The sequence below is a fragment of the Pipistrellus kuhlii genome, unplaced genomic scaffold, assembly GCF_014108245.1.
Source record: "Pipistrellus kuhlii isolate mPipKuh1 unplaced genomic scaffold, mPipKuh1.p scaffold_m20_p_5, whole genome shotgun sequence".
NCBI lineage: Eukaryota > Metazoa > Chordata > Mammalia > Chiroptera > Vespertilionidae > Pipistrellus > Pipistrellus kuhlii.
The window spans coordinates 55,017,389-55,039,166 of NW_023425551.1; the positions used below are offsets into that span (position 1 = coordinate 55,017,389).

The window sequence follows — 21,778 nt, forward strand, 5'->3', positions numbered from 1 at the left end:
ATTTAGTGAACACCCAATCTGCCATATAGGTCTATATATATCACATATTTTTAAAACAAAAACAATGAGTCTTCTGGAGAAAAATTCTAACTAAACCTCAGTGTGTCTGACTTAGTCCACCATCCATAAATCCATATCCAACCACTAAGTTCATTCCATGCTTACTCTCTTCACCTACGACTAGTGTTTAAGACATGAACTTAAGTAAAACACATTTCTCACCAAAACCTTAGGTGGTTAGTCAGACATATTGCGATAAGCAGACTTGCAATAAATTGCGTCTGTTGCTACTTAACAATATAGTTGTGTTTTTAAAAGACTTTTTAAAGGATGAACATGCATGTGCTATTTAAGGTCAAATTTTCAAAATGGTTCCTCCTATAATGGCCATGACAAGCCTAAACAAGCTCTTCCCAGCAGCATCGGATCAACATAAAATGCACACTCAAGTAATTCGAAATACTAGTCCTGAGGAAACATCTTTCCATTAGGATAGAGTGTAGGTCCCACAAGATGAGGCCACTATTATAGGATGCAAAAATGGAGCTAGTAGTTCACTGGGTAGAATTCATATGAGGGTGAGAAGTCAGACTTTTACTGAGGAGTTTCCCCAAAGAATCTGAAGCACTGTTTTAAACAGCTAGGCACAGAAGTCAGAGCTCTGTTCTGCCTGTGTTCTATATGCAAATGATCAACATGTCTTTCAAGATATTTTCTTAACAAGGCTATTCGTCATAATTTGTTTAGGCCAACAAAAGGCCTTCAAAATTACAATCCTTACACAGCAAATTGTTCTAGAAGCCACGGCATTACTGTGTAGTATGATGCCTTTGGAGAAGTCATTAACTCCCAAAGGCTAAAAATCAGCATACCCAGCATTCATACTGTGACCTCAATGCTCCTGTAGTTAGATGTCAACTCAAGGTATATTCTAATGAAATGAGAACTAGCCAAAGTTTGGAAATCCAAAACATTTCTTCTTTTGTACTAGCTATTCAACAATTCACTTTAAAACTCTGTATGTAATTTACACTCCAATAAAAATCAAGAAGGAGCTGTAATTATAACCAAATCAGTCTACACACCTGAAAGGTTTGAGTTTTCTTTATTAAAATCTACAGGCAACACCCTGGCAAGGGGCAAGGAGATACCTGATTGGTAGTGATACTCTTATATCAAGCAGGGGCAAAGCAAAGGTACAGTCCTTAATTCATTCTAGCTTGATGCCTGTGTCGGTGGCCAGAGCTGTTTCATGCCTGAGGGGCGCGCGCGTGCGCGCGTGCGTGCACACACACACACACACACACACACACACACACACACACAAATAAAAACCTACAGGCAAAGTAAGTAAAGGCAAGAGTAATATGAATATGGTCTTTAAGCAGCAAATATCTGATATTGAGAGTCATTTAAATCCTGCTATTTTCACTGAAGGGAGGATTTGTGTTTACAGATATTTTCAGTGCTGCAGAGTGAGAGGCCCAAATATCACTCATCAGGAGTTAAGCACCTTTAGTTGATTTAGAATCATCAAACATTTTGTAAAACTGTATCTTTTTGTAAACAAAAAAATTATTCATTGATACATCCTAAATACGTACAAAATAAATAAGCATGAATAAAATGAAAAGAATGCATTGAGGAATTTTTTTCAGTCATGTCAAAATAACCGAAATTGTGTGTGCGTGAGACAGCATAGTTATAAATAATGGTTGAAGATTAAAATTTAGTAAGTGTAAGGTGTTTACAGTGCTGGTAAAGAGATTGCAGTTGGCTGAGTTGACAATAAAGAATACATAAATAGAAACATAATTAGTATTATTTTATTAGTATTATCTATCTATCTACCTACCTATCTAATCTATCTAAAATTCTAAAACTCTCTGCATCTCCCCCTTGCTCAAAGCCCAGTTCCTTTGTAAAACTGAATTCCCACTTAGCACTTTTTGAGTTTCCCAGATCCTTTCTCATTCTAACTTCTCTTAATAGTTAATATCCCCAAAGACCATTAGCCAATAATAAATTCTATCTCCCTTCCCATCTCCCTTGATGTGACTAATACCTACTCATCTTTCTGACCCCAGCTCAGAGGTAAATATCTTCTGGAAAACCTTCCTTTCTCCCTGCTCACTATTTTACTCCATGACTAAGCACAATAGTTTGGCACAAGTTTGTTAGTTGACTGAATCAATGTGTTATACCGATTCTATTTTAATCAAAACTATTTAACAGCTTCACTGGTGTCTTGAGTCTACCCTCAGAACTTTCAATCTGTCTTCCAAAATGCTGTCAAAGTGATCAAACTTAAAATGAATCATGTACGTCCAGTTTGAAAGTACATTCATTAATGGATCATGGAATAAAGTAGAACATAAAAATCTGTAGCATGGCCCACAAGGGCATTCATAACATAATCTTTAAAGATTTTTCCAGTTATATTTTCAAACTTCTTTCCCATCTCCTGTATCCTGTTCTCTCTTCCCAAATAGGTATGGTTTCCTCAAACTCAAGAGGATATTTCAGCCATAGCCAGTTTGGCTCAGTGGATAGAGCATTGGCCTGCAGACTGAAGGATCCCGAGTTTGATTCTGCTCAAGGGCACATGCCTGGGCTGTGGGCTCGATCCCCAGTAGGGGGCATGCAAAAGGCAGCCAATCAATGCGCCTCTCTCTCAATTCTATTTCTCTCTCCCTTTCCTTTCCTCTCTGAAATAAATAAAAACATATATATATATATATATATATATATATATATATATATATATGTATCTGGATTTAATTAAAGAAACACCTGTTTATAAAATATTTCCTAAGTTATCAGCACCCCACTCTTTTCCCTATGTTCTCACTGTATCTTGTGCATATTTTTATGATACTTGAATATGCTTATTCATTTAAATCCATTTCACCCTACATGCTTTCAATAATAGTTGGATGAATAAATATGTTAATTGGATTTTTGGTGTTTCTTACAACTATGTAAAATGTGAACAAATATCTCACACTCAAAATATTAAAAAAAAATTTGCAGAATTAGAGGAATTACACAAATGAAAGATCAGCAATTCTAATAATTTCTAAGTTAACTAAACAAATACCTTTGGTTGCAATATACAAGTAGACTCTTAGATTATCCATTTGTAGGAAAACAATTTTTAAAAGGCATTATTCAGATAAATAACATACTCAAATAAAATATTTGCATATTTAGGTACTATGTTCATTGTTAACATAATCTCAGAAACAAATTATGAATGTCCTAGTATGTATACAAAAATAAATATGCATTTAATTCTCTTTTAAAATCAGAATAATCACTAAAATTTCTATGTGAGACTTTTCTTGATCCCTAAGATATAAGGGCTGCCTCACTCTTGTTTTTTGTTTTTTTGTTTTGTTTTTTTGATGATACTATTCCCACATAGGTGATTTATTTACACAAATATCTCTCAATATCACCATCTGTGTATAAGAGCTGATCTGATCATATAAAATCCGAGTGAAGGCACCCTGAGTGCGTTAATAAAACAGAAGATGGCTGCACAGCACAACACCGAGCCTACCTTTCTGCATCAGCAGCAATGCCTTTCCTAGTCTGTTTTTGGAGGCTAGATCTTTCAGATTTTCTGGAGTGCCTGTGGAATGAAGTGTTAAAGAAATAAAAAAAAAAATATGATGAATAAGGCTGCGGTAACATCATACAATGATAAAAGCAACAGGCATGAAAAATGGGAACCATCTTACCTAATGGTTTTGTCAGTCAGAACTTTTTAAAATGAGATAAAAATCAGAACTTGTACTGTGTGGAAGACATAAATTGTCCAACAGAAGACAACAAGCTGACATTCCATTAGTCTAGATGGGCAAGTCAACAGGAATGACTTAACAGGGACGCCTGCTGAGCAACTGTGCCTCTCCTAATGAGCAAACAAATCCGATGGCGAATGCAGTGATGACAGATGTGATGACAGCAATGGTTTAAGTGCAAACAGACCACAAAGGGGTGAAATGACTTCACTTTTACAAGATGAAAGTTGGTGTTACAAAGATGTTTCCTTTATTTCCTTTTTTCTCCCACAGAATTATGAAGAAAAGAAAATGCCATAGTGAAACATTTGACATAAGTAAGAGTATTTAAAATTAACTATTAAATGATCATAAAGATGCCTTTGCAATTATGTATGGCTTTCCCCCCCCCCCAATCATATAGCATTTTAAAAAGCCAATCACGTCACAAGTCAAAGAACTAATAATGTTCCCAGTTTACCCCATGACCCAAAAGTACATATGTACACTGAACATTTGGGACTCCAAGTGCATTTTCCCAAAGAAATAATGTTTATATGTAAAGCTTATATCCCTAAGGCAGTTTACATATACCTACTTAACCTAAAATGTGTCTGGACTACAATATATTTGAAATAAATATAAAATATCATGGTGAAGAAACTCACATACCAAAAATAAAAATGCCCATAAATAAAATTGTATTTTACCTGTCATTGATTGTCTATAATTTATGCAATTATTCTTTCCCAATATTCCTTCCTTTCAACAATGTTAAGGAGGAAACTGCTTGTCTTTTTTAAAGATATAATTGACATATAGGATTATATTAGCTTAGGTGTACAAACACTGATTTGATATTTGTATGTATTGCAAAATGGTCACCACAATAGGTTTAGTCAACATCCATCACCACACAAACTAAATGTTTTTTTCCTGTGAAGAGAACTTTTAAGAACTACTCTCTTCCCTTTGCTCTGCTTACTTATTAGTGTCAGATATCCTTAGTGTTAAAAATACATTATGCCAAGCCCTGGTAGGCACTAGGGACACACTTCAAAGTACCAAGTCTGCCTTCACAGGGCGCAGAGACCGCTGGGCCTGCTCATTTCTTTTCATTGGCATTATAGTGGTAGAAGACAAATAAGCAACAACAACAAAACCCCTCAGACTAGTAATCTATATAGTATGTTCAAAGATGATACCTGCTAAGACAACAAAAAGTAAACCAAGGCAAGAAGGGTCAGAAATGTGGGTGGGAAGTGGCTGGGGGCAGCTGCAATTCACCACTTTATGTAGGGTGCTCAGGGAAGGACTCCTTGAGTCGGGGACATTTTAACAAAGACATAAGGTGAGGGAGTTAGCCATGCATATATCCAGGGAAAGCATGGTCCAGGAAAAGGTAACATCGAGGTCACAGGCCCGAGGCCAGTTGTGTGTCTGGTATGTTCAAGCCACAGTAAGGAGACCAGAAAGGAAAGTGCTAAAAGAGGAGCATCAGATGACAAGAGACTGGGGTGGGGGGAGCTAGAGATGTAGAGAATCTGGCAGCCTTTGTACAAACTTTCTAACATTGCCTGACAAAATACTTATAGGCATATTTTAGAACTTGTCTGCGTTTCCTCCCACCCCTAGTAATTTGTATGGATCTTTCTAGACTCAATGAGAGTTTATTTACTTCCTCTGTAAAACTCTTAGCTCTTCCTCTTCTCATCTCCTAAAACTGAATGATTCATATATTAGATTGATCATCACCATAATTGATGATGCTGATGACAATGATGATGATGGCTCTAATATCTAACACTTGCTGCATGTTAGCATGATCATGTACCTGCATTGTCTCATCTAATCACACCAAGCCAGCCAGACAGGTACTACTCTTTTATCCTATTTTTTTAAGAATAGGAGATTGAGACTGAGAGGTTAAATAATTTGCTCTAACCCACGTAGTTATTACATGTCAAACCATGAAATGAACTGGGTCCGTAATAATATCCTATGCACATTGCATCTGTAGCATAAATAATACCGAAACGTAGTAACTAAAAGCTTGGATGCTGGGTCAGACTGCCTCATTTTAATCTCTGTGCTATCTCTGTCTAGCAGGGTAATTTTAGGTAAATTACTTAAACCTCTCTGTTCCTGTTGTTTCCCCACTGCAAAGTGGCAATAAAAATACTACCACCTCACAGGTTTGCTAATTCTAAACATATCAATATTATGTGGTATTTGTATTTCAGTAATGATAGTTTCATACTATGATGTAGAACGAGGATTTGTGGTAGTTACAGCACTGCTTAGAACAGCAAGGGGTAGGTGCTTTAAACATATTAAATAAGATTCAATGCTTCCTAACTGGGTGATAAATATTAATAAAAAAGTTCAAACATCTAACTTTTTAATTGTTTTCATTTTTAACCATCTTAAGGATGTCCTTTTTTCCCCTCTCTCTTTAAATGCCATAGAAATTTATTTTGTTGAATATTCTTCTAAATATTTCTGCACAGCATATGTACTTATAATTCTTCCAACCACTTGGAAGAATCTTCAAATTGAATGAAAATGATATACACTTAATTATGATAATTCAGTAAAAAGTGAGACTAGAGAAAAAATTTTAAAACTCCAATGTAGTTTCTACCCTGAATCCCAAGTTATAGCTGAGAATATACTGTAATGCTTGAAACACAGGTCTTTCTAGAGATAAATAAAAGCTTGTGCTATGTAAATGAAAAAAGGTTAGAAAAAAATCAACCTATATTTATGTATTATAGTATTGAAACTATTAATCATGTAATAATAAAATACATCACAGTGTCATAAACTACCTCCTACCTTAAACTAGTCCTTCTAAATTCCTTGTGGTTAGGAACTGTGTCTGGTTATTATTGTAACATAAATACAGAGCACACAGTATCTGCTTAACAACTATTTGTTGAGTGGATGGTTAAAAACAGTAATAGTTTGAGTACTATACTAGAATTTGAGAGCCTAAAAAGTTAAAATAAGTTAAAAAAAACTAACTATAAAACTCAGTTTACATCAAGTGAATTAAAAACAAAAAACAAAAAAACTTTGCACTGTTTCCTAAGCTTCAGTGTATTATAAAATACCTCAAATAAGAACTGCTCTCTGGTTACTGCCTTATGTATAATGAAGTGTCAGCCATTATTACTGGATCAACGTATGTTTCTCATGATTCAACAGGGAGCATGAATCAATTTGAGTCTAACTAGTGTCTCAATTAGATTTCAGAGAGTTCCTCTACAAGTATCTAAGTTTACAGAAGAGAAAACTAAGCCCTAGAAAGTTTAATTGACAACCCAAGGTAATTAGTTGGTGGGGACACCAACAGCATGTCCCCAGGTTCTCTGTCCACTAAGCCACTCAGTGACACTGAATTATTTAATGTTTATTGAAGGAATCCCTGAACAGAAGTGAATGAAACAGAGTTATACTGATTTCATCATATCTTCTTATTTTGAGTTTTATCATGCTTTTGTTATATTAAAATTTTTTATCATTTAATATCATTTACATTTTTTATCATTAATGCAGTTAATTTAAAATGTATTAAAATACATTTTTTTCTAACTTGCTACTCGCAAATCGTGGTTAATCGGAAGCCACAAGTATACCGACATTATGATTCATAGTTACGTACATAAAGGTTGATAGAAGTTACTACTTATATATTAAAATAATGTTATTTACAAAGGGATACATTGTCATTGGAATTATATTCTTAACAGTCTCAACATTTTTGGTAACAAAGCTGCAAGAAAATTTTCACTACATTTTTAAAGTCAGAACATTCCCTGAGGCTACAAATTTCTATTCCCCCCCCCTTTATTGTTGTAAATATCCTATAACTTTAAAAATTACTCTTATATTTAGATAAAAGTATTTCTCTGTGAGTTCAAAACAAATTTATTGAACCACTTCAGATAACAGCAAGATTGGTTACTAGTGAAACTCAATTATTGAGAAATTACAAACTTGTGTGTGTCTGCATACGATGAGAAATAAGAGGTCAACTAACTGCTTTCCAACTTACTAGAAAATTCTCTGAAGCAAAAGTTTACTTTTAAAAATTAAATATTATTTTCAAAATTGTCAATGATGGCCCCAACCCAGGATATCCGAAGTCTGATTGTATGAGTTGTCACTGATTTTAGAATATTTTCCAGCTACCCAGGACAAAAGCCATCTTATCTATATTCACTATCTGCAAATATAATGACATGTTCACTTCATTTGCAAATTGGTAGAAACTTCTGAATGAGTAAAAAAACTGATAAGAGGTAAATGCAAGTGTTAAGTTTTGCCAAGTGGTTGACATAGCTACCTTATAATTTTTGATGAAATGATGTCTCATTTTTACAGTTACATAAATTTCATAATAAAAACTTATTGCAAATAATTTTGTTCCTTACAGCAATAAATCATAATATCAAGGTATTTGAAATACATTTTTTGTTTAACAAAGAATTTCTACACCAAAAAGTCATAATAAGAGTCAAGTATATATTCATAATTATGTATTAGTAATAATTTCTTTATAATCTTATCTAAAAGGGGTATTTCTGAAGCTTAAATCTATCCTTAAAGTTATGTATGTAATCCATGAAATCAAATAATATAATTTACAATTCATATGTCTTTATATGATAACTAATTTTCATGTATATAAGAACTAAAATCTATTATTTGGATTCTGTTTTGCTCACACAGGCCCAGATAAACTTACATTATGTTCATTACAAAAACTATCATCTTTGGTTGTCCTGTACTCAAACACTGATTACATATCTCAATAAGATTAAATTATCTGACTCACTTGTTTTGGAATAAATAAAAGGCTTCTCAGAATTGCTTTTTACAAAATAAAATGTAAGTTCCTTGATAGCCAGGACCTTGGCTTTTATAAACACTATTGTGGCTTTAGCCATTAGAATAGTGCACACAGTAGAGATACATTAAGTATTTGTTATAAACAGTGAGTAGCAATGTGGAGATAAAGTTTTATTTGATTTATACAATTATTGTATATTCTTATTTGAAAAGACTTTAAATTTATAATATTTTTAGATGAAAGATTTTGCTAATTTTTCTAGTCCCAGAAATGTTATTCTATAAATCAGACAGCAGCAGAAGAAATAACTTTTAAATCCAAAATATATAAATATAAGCAATAGTAACAAGTAAATGATAAACTATCTCAAAAGCCTTCATAAAATAGCAGTTTGTGATCTTTCCCAACATTTGTAAAATTATTTATTGATTTGTTCTGACAGTGTTTAATGTTTCTTTCAAGTTGAAATCCTGAAGATGTATGGACTATGGATACAGAAAATAAATGATATTACTCTTAAATAAGGTCACAATTACTCTGCTCTATACACACATACTTAAAAAAAAAAAAAAGGAACCAGTACACTGCCATAACTAGTTGTTCTATTTCTAAAATACCATATATGCTGTCTACTTAATAAAAATTACCAATGTGTTAACTGAATTTCTGCTTACACTAAAAGAGAAGCATCCAAGTCAGGAAAGATATTTGAAGATAAGAACTATATTAAAATATAACAAGCACCATAAAACAAGAGAACTGAGTAAACTTCAATTGAGGATAACAAATCAATGAAAAATATATATTGCAGCACTTCTGATATATCAGAATGAAGTAGATTCAAAGCACAGATGCTTTAAAAAAATAAAAAAAAAAAAACACAACACCCTACTTTGTAGACTGACCCTAGCCCTTGAAAGCCTTTGGCGTAAAAACACAGTATTATATATAAGAACGAGGTGTTCTACTCTAAATCAGACATTTTTAAATATACCCCAAAGCCTGTATTTTATTAAAAACAAGCTTATGTGGTAACAAAACAAGACAACCGAGACTACACCATCAACCAATAAAACAAAGAATAGGTCTGGACAGATTTTAACATATTTTAAAGCACCTGAGAATTTTTAGTTATTCATATGTAAACAAAACAACAGTTAATTATGTTCTTCGAAATTGAAAACTATGAAATAGATGTTCATCCTTAAAACAACTCTTCCACTGGAATCAACCTTCTGTGTTTGCACACAGCCATTCATTTCAGGCATGCTACCCTCATGGCACTAATTCTGAGGTGCTTTATTAAAGCTGGATGCATGTATTGATGGAATCACAGCACATCTGGCTCTTGCCCCTGAAAGGAAGCATGTCATAACCAACATTGTTCTTGGTTATCCTTAACTTTGTGGCCTACTAGCCTCTGGAAGCCACTTGTCTGTTAGGAGGAGTTGACTAGTACCTGTCATTCTCCGGAGAAGCATGCTGGATTTGAATCCTGGGACTAGGAGGTCGTCTCCTATCTAGGGAAGGGGACCATCTACCCCTGTTTGCCCAATGAACAAGACAGGAAAAAACAGGACATTTAGTAACTCTTAAAATAAAAGAACATATGGAACAGTAGGACTGGAAAAGCACTCCAAAAAGGCAAAGTGTAGATTCTTTGATCAATAACTCATCTTTACAAACTTTGAAAAGACAAATTGCAATATAATACTATAAGAAAATAAGATCTTAAAACGTTTAAGTGAATAAAAAACCAATTTATTTGAGAAGGTATTTGAAATCTATTGAATGTAATTTTTTTCCCTTTTATTTTTTTAAATTTCTTTATTGTAATTTTGTCCTTTTAAAATGTACTTGTGTTTTTATACCTAGCTATACACACATACAAATGTATGTAACTTTAAATTTAGAAAGATGCATTCTTAAGTATCTGTCTTATGTTTGAATAAAAGAGGTATAATAAGCCACCCAGGCCTATTTGATAGTAGGCCTTGAAATTACTGGATCAAATGGTAAAGGTAAGATGTATAGCTTTAATTCAAAGTAGACACAGTTTAAGTGGAAGAAATCAAAATGTTCTCTAGTGTGTAAACAATGGCATGAAGAAATCCTTTGTGTGGATGCTAGCAGTGAAGTCTTAGCAAGTTTTCTTGGGAAAAACTGCAGCACTAATTACTGAAATTTAAAAATTACTGATGAATAAAAACAAGAAACACAGATATGCGTCATTCTAAAATGGCACTACCTTTAATAAAATGTGTAATCTTTACTTGCAAAAGTAGCTCTCCATTGGTTAAATAGTTGTCTTTCTTTAATTTTGGCACTTATAATAATACACTTTTTGTGATTAAAATTTAAACAAGTGTTTGAAACTTGGTTCATTCCTCTGTTAAACTATTTTGATATTCTGCCTGTGTATAACCACAATTTAGAAGCCACCGGTCAAAAACTTAAAAGTGGCAATCAGGGACTGAGCAGGCCAAATTTGGAAAATTTTGTGTATCAGATTTAAACACATGGAACAGGATAATTTCTCCATATATTGGCTTCCTCATATGCAACAAGGGATAATGGAATGATCTTTAAGGACTCATCTAGCTGTAAGATTTTTTAGTTACCCAAGTAGACTAGCCTAATGTTTCAAAAAAGAAATCCAGCCTTTTTTTTTTTTTTTTAATAACTTGGCTAATTGGATGTTTTAGACAATTTGGACAAAATCAGAAAAGGGCTGTTAACATGTGAACAGGATATCTGAGGTCAGCAGGTACTTAATTCAGAAAGCTCCTTGGAAGCCTGTGCCTAATCTGTCAGCTCTAGGTAGACAGACTTGGCCCGAGTCAAGCAGGGCTTTAGAGGAAGCTGTGAAGCAAATAAAGATATTAAACAGTAGAATTTGGACAGAGGAAAAACTGTGTAGCATGTATTCTTAAATGTGTTATATGTTTGTAACATTAAAAAACATCTGACATTAATTTTAAATTACATAATTATTTAAACAATTGGTCAATCCAATATGAATGCTTTAAAATGTATCGTTTTTACTTTACTGGCTTTTCTTCTCCAAATACAAAAAAAGAGAAATATTTCTCAAATAAGTGAAAACAATGACAACTGCAGTGTTTCTACATTGCTATATTCAGTTGTATTAAAACTTATGGTATTATTGAAAACACAAAAATAGAGTTCTGTATTTTTGTAAAGTAATAAGGAATATTAACTCAACAGGATTATGAATAACCTTGCTTTCTGAGGCAAAATTCCAGTCCCTGTGTTGTTTATTTTGAACACAAAAATAAAAAATAAAAATGCTGTAATTATTGAACATGCAGTGAAAGCTGTGAAGGAAAAAGATGTACACTTAGAAACAAGCAATTGTGAATACAAGCCATTAACAGGTAATTTTTGAAGAAATATTTAGCATACTTCATGTATATTTGTACACTCAAAGTCCTTCTGAATATGCTGATAGGTAATACCAATATAAGAATTGCCTTTGCTTTTTCCTCATATATTTTATATTATGGGAGTTGGATCAATTTATACCGAATTCCCTACCCCCAAATAACAGATATTACATACATTTTAGTATCTTACATTTGTGAGCTGCAAATAGACTAGAATGTTTTATATGCTTTTAAAATGTATGCAATTTCCTAATCCTTTCCTTCTATTGCACTAAAGAAAAGGACCAAAATCAAACTCTTTGTCCCCTGTGATTGAGCCATACACACAGCTTCAAACATGGCAGGCTATGTTGTAGTTATTAATCATGAAGTTGAACTAAGCCACCCTAACAGCTGGCTTATGTTACATTTTAGTACTTTAATATCAGGCATGCTAAACTCATTAATTCAGGAACATCTACCTTGTTGGGAGCCCATAATTTTCACTGGACCCAGAATAAAAAAGAGATTACCTTGATGTCTATGGGACTGAATTAAAAGGCTGTGAGCTCCTTGCATAAGGCACTATAGTGTTGTGTTGTGCTAAAAGAGATACATAAATTATGCATAGCACAGAATATATAATCAATAAGTATTTATAAATATTTAAGTAGATAATAAGGAGATAAAACTATAGGTTTTGTGGTAGTACAGGTAAGAAATAATGAAAACCTTAACTAAGAAATAAATAGTTGAGAGGGGACCCATTGATGAGATGTAAGAGAATTAGAACTGTCAGGACTCAGTAAGCAATTAAATAGTTCTTATATTGTGGCTTTTCCCTCAGCACTATACACCTTAAGACAAATATGTATGTATTTAAGTGTGTAGTTAATATATACACTTTCATATGTGGACATCTTCCAACAGTGCATATATCTTGGCAGAACATGGCCAACAGCTTCATTATCCAAAAGAGGAATTACATGGCAATATGAATCATTCATTTCACAAATAGCACAAATAAAATATTTGTGGACTATTATGATATTAGAAACTAAATCTGAATAAATGATTCCCATGGTTCATTTTAGTCAAGGGGGAGTTATAGTGTTAAGAAAGGTTTTATAAAATATATGGCTATTTGACTTGTATTTGTGAAGAAAAGAGTAGAATTTTAAAGTGGATAACGAAGGAAATGGGGCATTTTAATCTTAATGGAAATAAAACTAGGGAGACAAAAAGTAATGCAAATTATTAATAGAGCTTAGGAGGATATTTAATAGGGTCAAGAGTGACAGTGGAACTGGAGATGGGCTGAAATGTGATCAAAGTGAAGTTCTGTTTTGAGCATTTTCAAGGGAATTGGTAGAATTCACTCCTGCAGGATTGCTGGGAGGTAAAAAAGGGAAGTAGTAAATATAGACTGCCCTTTGATGAGCCTTCAGTAAGGCTCCGGTTTTTATGAATAAATCAAGGAAGAAAATGAAACATCTGAGAAATGTAACTGTTCTCCAGTGGCTCTAAAAATTAGTGTCCCTGAACATAATAAGCAGTGATTTGTTCCAAAACCTGGGGAAGGATAATACACAACTGTAACTTACTCCTTTCCAATCAGGGGAAAAGGGAGAATGAATGACCTCAGACAGGCCTTGATAAAGATAAAGAATAGGGCCCAGATCTTGTAAACATGCAGTGATATTTGCTAGTGAAAAGATAAAGGGGTGTCCTTATTATAAGTCTTCAGTAGGATATAATTAGATCTTTTATGGTAAATAAACTCAATATTTCTTGAGTCATGGGTCATGACTGAATTGGGGAAAGGAATAATCCACAGCAATTTTGTTATTTGTGTACTCAAAAGAATACAAAATGGAGGCGCTCAAAAAACGGGAACAGTGCTTCTACACGAATTATTCTGAATTTATCTGTTAACTTGGGCCACACCAACTTCACAAGGGGAGAAAAGGTGGATCCGATGGCTTTGGAATCCTTCAGAAAAAGAATTTGCCAACTGTGCCCGCTGTTCCTTCACTTTGAATCATTCACGAAGTATGCTGTTGGGCATTAAGTCTGATTTGACAATTTCATCTTTTATATTAACACAAAACTTCATTTGTTTTCAAAGTTAGTGAGGATACTTCAAAAAGCATATTAAGTTGATATAACAGTGTATATTATATTCATCAAAATGGCTTGAAGTCAGATCAGCAAAGTGTTTAACTTAGTAGTTCACAAAGTTATGGAAATATGTTATTATTTTAAGAATATGAAATTAGGTTTTAAATATATTTTCTCTAACATTTTATCCACGATGCATATATTAGACATTGACATAAGAAACTTTCTGTTCAACCAGAGCAATTCAACCTGGAGAACCCTCTAAGGCTTAGAGTCTAAGCCTCCCACTTCATACTCTCTGCACATCCTGCCTGGGAACTTCAGGTACATTTTTCCAAAGAGAAAAATGTCACCACTGTTGATATTGTTATGTTCTGCTTCAAATCTGTTTATAGGTGTGGGCACAAAAGGACACTTAGGTCCATATCAAATCAATAAGCATTTACCACTTTGATGATTTTCTTTATTTAAACATCTCACCTTATTTCCTTCTTGGAAACAAAGTAACCCAAATAAAATAAAAATTATTGATAATATCACTCCCTGTCCCCTTTCATTTTTTAATAACAAATTTATTTTTATTTGATGTATAGAATGAATATAGGTTTTCAATCACATTTTTGTTTTTCTATCAAATGTAAGTATTCCCACTTAGACGTCATGATGACCTGACCTTCATGATAACTGAGGCCAGATTATTTTTCTACAGGGTGAGCTGTTTTAAGGGTGTTATCTGAGAGACTGATGTATGAACTCTGTGGCTTCTGTGTCACCAGGGAACACATGCCAGATAATCTTCAGCCTGAGAACAGACTTGTGCTGTCCAATATGGCAGCCACAAACCGCATATGGCTATTGTAAAAAAAAAAGAAAGAAAGAAAGAAAGAAAAAAGAAATGCAAAATATCTAACAAATAGTGTTTAATTGAGTACATGTTAAAATGATAATATTTCATACATACTAGGTTAACTTTAAGCATTAAAATAATTTGATTTCAAATAATCTCAAAAAGGCAATTAGAAAATTTTAAATGACATGTGGTTTGTATTATATTTCTATTAGATAACACTGACATAGATGGTATAAAAAATGTTAGCATGTTGTTATAGTCAGAAGTGTCTACTGGCTTAAGCTCTTTATGCCCTTGTTTTAGTACTAACCAGAAACATATAAGGAAGTAATAAGAATTAAAAAAAAAAATTTCTCACTACTATTGTGTTTATTTTTGGAGTTAATCTGTAACAAAATAAAATAAAATACTATTTATTGTGCCTTTTGAAGAGTCAGTCTATAGTTATTTCAACTAAAATTCTACTACAAATGTAAAAAATACAAAATATAGTTAATTTTACTTTTCCTATTACAAATTTTACAAATATAAAGAAGACAAAATAAAGGGATTTTTAGTGGAATCCTACAAGGATACTAAAAAATGAGTATGTATACTTGTACCTGTTATTTCATTGTATAAATAAACATCTGATAAGTAAGTGAATAGAATCAGACCAGTTATATCGCTAAAGAAAAGCTTTAAGGAGCCTCTAAAGAAGAAGGAGCTTACATTAGCATGATTAAATATTTTTCTGCGGGATTTGCAGACTTAGTATGCAAATTTCCATTGGGTACCTTCTAATTAAAAACAGGTAACAATTATAACCAAGACTATCAATTATCACCAAGTTTACTGAAATAGAAAGTTCCATCATAATGAAAAAATTAGTTACTCACACTTAGGATGCAGTGTAATAAGCACAGAATACATTTTAATTAAAAAATATAATCATTTACTAATCTATTAAAAGTTTTAAGCAAAATTGTGTGTTTATATGCACACATATATTTTATGTGTTTATTTTTTAAGAAATCTATGGTGAACCTACCATTTTTTGTTATTAAAATATAATTTAATGCAAAACTTGTTCTATATCAAAGAGCAGATTGGCTAAAAAGTGAATCTAGATGCATGGGGGAAGGATTCTATCTAAATAGGTTTCTTGTTTTTAGGTATGGAAGTTTGTTGTTGAACTTATAAATACTTTTTCTCAGTTGGACTAATAGAAAAATGATCCTCCCCTTCAGATAACTCACTGGACCTTATAACATTATCAGCATACTGAAGGCTCCCTGAGTAGTATGTAAATAAAACAACTAAAAGGCAACAGAAGGGGAAAAGCAGCAGCCAGAAGCAGCTCCAAATTACGCCACACCATTTGCAACAACATTCATGGAAATATGTGTATGTAGGCCCTTGGGTTTATCCACATACGCATATCTCTCCATAGACGGGTACAGTAAGGGAGGGGACAATGTAAACAATTAGCAAAGTGAACATGGATGAATAAGCCTGCAAGACTCACATGAAACAACACAAAGTGATTTAGAAAAAAAAAAATCACTAGTACAGATGACAGGAAATTAAGAAAGTCTTCATTTTATACCTTTCTCGTTCTGGTGAATGCAAACTAGTATCTGGTCTCAAGCAGTTGGTACTAGCACTCCTAGCCCTGTCAAGGGAGGGCTGCAGTTCACTAGTGCCAGTGCATTGCATCCAATGGTAGAAGAGAAAGACAAAGAAAACAAAGAAAGGAAGACCATGTTAGAGAGTAAAGCATAAAATAATGTCCCCTTTACACAAAATGTAGAATCACCATGATTCAGTTCATAAGGGTGTGAAAGAGCTGACAGGATGACGGTGCAAAATTTTGTTTAGAAAATGAAACTAAACAAAGATTATGCTTGAATTGCTTTGCATAATTTTTTAAGAAGGTTCTCAGACTGGAAAATGAAACCAAATCACACCTGCTTATGAAAACAACACAACACACACACACACACATTCACAAAACTGGATACAAAAAGCACTACAACAAAATGCCTAAAACTTCATTACCAAGAACAGATGCCACACCAAAACAAAATGAAGGACATTAGAGGAGAAAATTTTTATAACTCAGCTAGACAAGGGAAGTGGAAGGAAGGTAAGTCTTCCACATGTTCTTACCTAACCAGTGTTTCATCAGTAAATCTCAATACTTTTGAGTTAAAACAGAAACGATGAAGGGGAAAGTCCTGTCTAATCACTGATTCAGTTTGAGTATGTGCAGGCAGAACTGAATGTCACAAGTTAAAATCATCCAAAAATAAAATAATATGAAATTAACTATTACAGGTAAAATAAACAGATAAAACAAGAAATAAATGACAAAGAAGACAGCTAGAATTCTGACATTTGAGTAGGACTTCATTTAGAGGAATCTAGAATTCATATTTTATAATTAAAACTATTTTAGATACCATTAATTGAATGTTTCTCTGCGTTTAATTAATTTCAAGGAAAATGCTAAGGCTTTACTAGAATGTAAATTTGCTGTCTTTAATGGGCGAAGGATTAGTTTGTAACTGGGACTCACTGTTATGGTTCTTTCTGCAACTACCCCAGTGAGAACCATTCTGTAATAAAGGCATCTTGGGCAGTAAGGTTTTATAAAGGCCTACAATGTCTGAAACATGGCCACACAAACATTCAGGAAACAGAAAGATATATATAAAGCAAATTTTACTAGGGTATAAAGAATGTAGGTGGCCTATAAAGCTACAAACATTGATGGCTATTTTGCTGTTACTTTTTTTCTCTCAAAATAAGCAAATTACTTATTTGAAGGTTGGAATAGGATAATTAAAATATTAACCATAGACATCTGTCTTCATAATTAAGATAACTCAAAATTATAATTCAATTGCTTTAATTTGAAAAATATCTGCTAACTACTCTATATGAATTACCAATATTTACACTTACTATGTAATTACTGATTTAATATTATGCCTGCTTCCATGGAAGTAAATAACTCCTAGCTCAAAGTACTAGTCAAATATTTATGTAATCTGGAAATCAAAATATGACTAGGAGTTAATATTCTAAGAATTCAATAACTGACCAACATTGTAGTGATGAGGTTGATTGTGGTACTCAATTAGGAAATGGCAAAAGATCAAGAAGCTACTCTAGTGAAGCAAGTTTTTTTTCATTAAAAGCTTCTAGATTTAAACCTGACCGTAGGTATAATCTATAATTGAAAATTGGGTGAGATGGGCATTAGATACAAACCAGAATATGAAATCTCATGTAGCAGGAAATGACCAAAATAAGTCCAAACTTTATCTGAATTCCTTTAAAATCAATGAGGGTTTCTGAACTATCTATACCATCATGAGCAAAGTAATTTGTTAATCAACTTTTTGATAATTTAATAAATTACTGACTGTGAAAGCCCATTGTCCATTTTGGCTTGCATTAAAGTATGATAGAGAAGGGAATAACATTCGCTGAGCACATCATAACATCAAACACCCCACTGGGTTAGCCAGGTGTATACTAATGGTTGAATCCAAGGAAAACTCTTAAAGCTTTTGTTTAAAAATGTATTAGAGTACAATGTTCTAGCACAAATTGAAGACAAATTTTACTGGAACTAATGATTCTGTCTCTTTAGAGACAATAAATAGTCTTCAACTCTTAACTTAGGCAGCTATCCTTGGTAACAGGATGCTATATAACTTCTAATCAATTGATTCATAAGTGATTTTCTTCAGGAACAGGGATCAGCATAGGATGGGACAATGAATGGAAAACAACAACATACAATTTACAGTATGAAGGTCTAAGTGACCGCCAAGGCTTTGCCACTTATTGACTGTTAACCTGGGTAATTCAGGTCAAGTGGTTAAGCCTTTTTCTATGGGATGCTGTGAGAATTGAATGAGAAAACAGGTATAAAGTATCTAGAACAGTGAGGCAGCCACAATATTTTCTGTTCAGCATTACTTTCTGAAGATATATTTTATGAAAAAGAGTTTAATGGTTAAGTGATATAAGGAAAAAATGACTTAATGAGAGTTTTCTTTAGTGCATGACTAATGTGCTGTGCATATTAAATCTCCAGGGAGGGGCTTTAATTTGCAATGTTTCCAAAATCTGTCTGAGTAAATAACTTTTATTGGTAGAACATCACAATGGACTAACTCCTCAGAATATATTTTTGAAAAAACTGGTTTAGTGGGAAATGTTGAATAGGCCTGTTTTTGAATTCTTTCTCTGTCCCTTATCAAATTAAACTTTCTTGTTATCTTTCTTTAGCTGTAAATGAGAATAATAATATTAATATCACATAGTTACTGTCAGGAAATTGAGATAAAATATATTAAATACTTAACACTGTGCTTGGTACTCAATAAAAGTTATTTTCCTTGTTTACTGGAAAGAGTAAATCCTCAAATTTTATTCTGAAAATTCATAAGTGAATAGATATCATGTGTTCTGAAGATAAGACTGTATAAAATGATTAAACTACTGGTATGTCATGTCATGTAAACCCTGCTATTTCACCTTTAGAAGTAGAAAATAAGAAAACTAAAAATTTATATAAATTTGGCTAGTCTATTTAGACTATTAGTGTGAATATGTTAGAAATTCCCACTCAGGTACCTAATAAACATAAAGTTTTTAGGGTTTTTGTTTGTTTGTTTGTTTAGTTGTTGTTTTTTTACAGTTATTCAGATTAATAGGACTTAGAAAAACGTTCTGAATTTCTGAAAAAAACTGTCTCTATTAAAAAACTATTAGTCATGAAGAGCAACTAATGGTAAGCCCAGACAGTTGAGCATTATAAAGGATGAGTTAATTTTTTTATAATATTTATGATTTTGTATATTTTCCCCTACTCCACAAACAGAACTAAATTTTCCTTATTTTTCCCTGTGGCACTACAAGTAAACATGGCAGTAGTTATTAATAGGACTTTATACATATGGAAAGTTAAAACAATTCTTCTTAGCATTTGCATCTTAATATTTGCATTATTAAGCAGAAACTCATTTTCCATGTACTGTAGACATAATATATTCTGCATTTGTCCTTGCATTGCTGGTATTCCAGTTATAGCTCTTTCCTACTTAGTTTTTATTGGCCAAAATATTTGGAAAAGTTTGTCTCTCTGTTGGTTATTTCACTTCCTTATTTTCTAACTCCAAATGGACAATAAATATTTACACACTGAATTCTATGAGTAATCTGTAAGGGAATTTAATTGGATGTGAAATCCAAGATGAAAGGAGATGAAAATAAAGTATAGGTTCTAAGCTCCAATACAGAGGAGACTGTCAGATCCCCTTTCCTTCTCACCTTTAAAGAGGCATCATATCATTCCCTGCCTTTAGAAAAAGTTTGTACTGCAGTATTTCTGAGTTGGTGTGATGAAGGAGGGAAGGGTTAGAAGTTAGCATTTCAGATATCCTCTCTTTATCATGAAGGAAGTTGAAGCTCAGTAATTAAAAAAGTGTAAACAATCAACACAATCAATTTTTCTCAAAGTGCATATAAATCACAAAAATTGAAAAATAACACAAAAAATAAAAAATAAACTGGTAAAGATTTTATTAAAGGCTATATATATATATATATATATATATTCAATAGTAGATCCCAAAAGGAAATTTAAAAAAGCTAAAAGAAAAAGCAAACTTATAATCATGAAAACAATAACAGTGCCATGCACAGTAGTTCAGACCTCTTGTGACTAGACAGGTGTGTGTATTGGGGTGGGGCTGCTCAGAGTGAGCCCTTAGGATTTTAATTGCAGAAATTGGCTCCTCAGTTTTAGGAATGTGAAAACAGTTCTGCAGAAGCTCACCAGTCTCTGTATTTTTGAGCATACAAATAGAAAAGTCGACTGCCTGAATCAGAATTAAAATATATTTGGAAGCTTTTCCACAGCCTCCATATAAAATGAAACAAATTTTGAATATTTGGGAAAATAATTTTACGTATTTGTGATTATACCACTAGGGAAAAGACGGAAGAATAGTAGGATGGAAAGAGAGTCATCACACACAGTTAGCATTACCAAATCCCTGTATTTACCTGGTAGTATGTAGGCATTCTGCACTTCGTCCTCGTTTTGCTCTGGGCAGCATAAGAAGCTCACTGCACAGACAGGATGGGTGGTGAGTGAGACAAATAAGTTATGAAGCATTAAATGACATGGGGTATGCCAATGGTATGCCAATGAAAACATGAAGAGGGAAGAAACCAGATTGTCTGCACTAGCATACTTGCTTGAGAAGTTAAACAAAACAAGACAGTATTTTTAAAAATTTAAACAATAAAGTACAAACATTACGGTCAAAGTCCTAGCTGTTGCTGATTGCAATTGTATTTCAAAGTGATCTTACAGAATATAAAAGCAAAGCAAAACCAAGCCTTCCCTAAATAAGACATAGAAATTTATTTCTAATTTTAGACACTTGGACTATTTTAATATCTTTATAGAGGCCTATAAACTTGGCCTTCCTCATAATGATGGGAACCCTAATTTTTTACAATTTCTTTTAAGCAACTTAAATCATGATAGTGTGGTTGGCTTTTATAGCCACTAAAAATACAGTACTACATATTATGTTTTGCCTTAGCAAACCAAGAATATATATATATATATATATATATATATATATATATATATATATATTAAAATAAGATTATTATATTTTAAACTTGATACTTCTTATATATTTTCAAATTAATTCAACCCTATTGAATGCCTTGGGCAAAAAGTCCTTTTTCTCCCTCC

The 21,778-nt window shown here is 32.9% G+C and overlaps 1 protein-coding gene across 49 annotated transcripts in view; it reads right to left on the minus strand.

The window, feature by feature from the left end:
• Positions 1-21,778, minus strand: part of RIMS1 (regulating synaptic membrane exocytosis 1) — a 389,815-nt gene that overhangs the window by 91,542 nt on the left and 276,495 nt on the right. For 13 of the 49 annotated variants that reach the window (XM_045572602.1, XM_036413985.2, XM_045572591.1 and 10 more), the window contains 3 exons: positions 21,073-21,135; positions 16,592-16,681; positions 3,566-3,637 (listed from right to left, as the gene is read on the minus strand). The exons of 2 other annotated variants lie outside the window; for them this stretch is intronic. In XM_045572602.1, the coding sequence (XP_045428558.1) occupies positions 3,566-3,637; positions 16,592-16,681; positions 21,073-21,135 (225 nt within the window). Of the gene's footprint in view, positions 1-3,565; positions 3,638-10,105; positions 10,190-16,591; positions 16,682-21,072; positions 21,136-21,778 lie in introns of all 49 variants that reach the window. 34 more of the 49 variants (XM_036413979.2, XM_036413998.2, XM_045572595.1 and 31 more) reach the window with 6 other exon arrangements.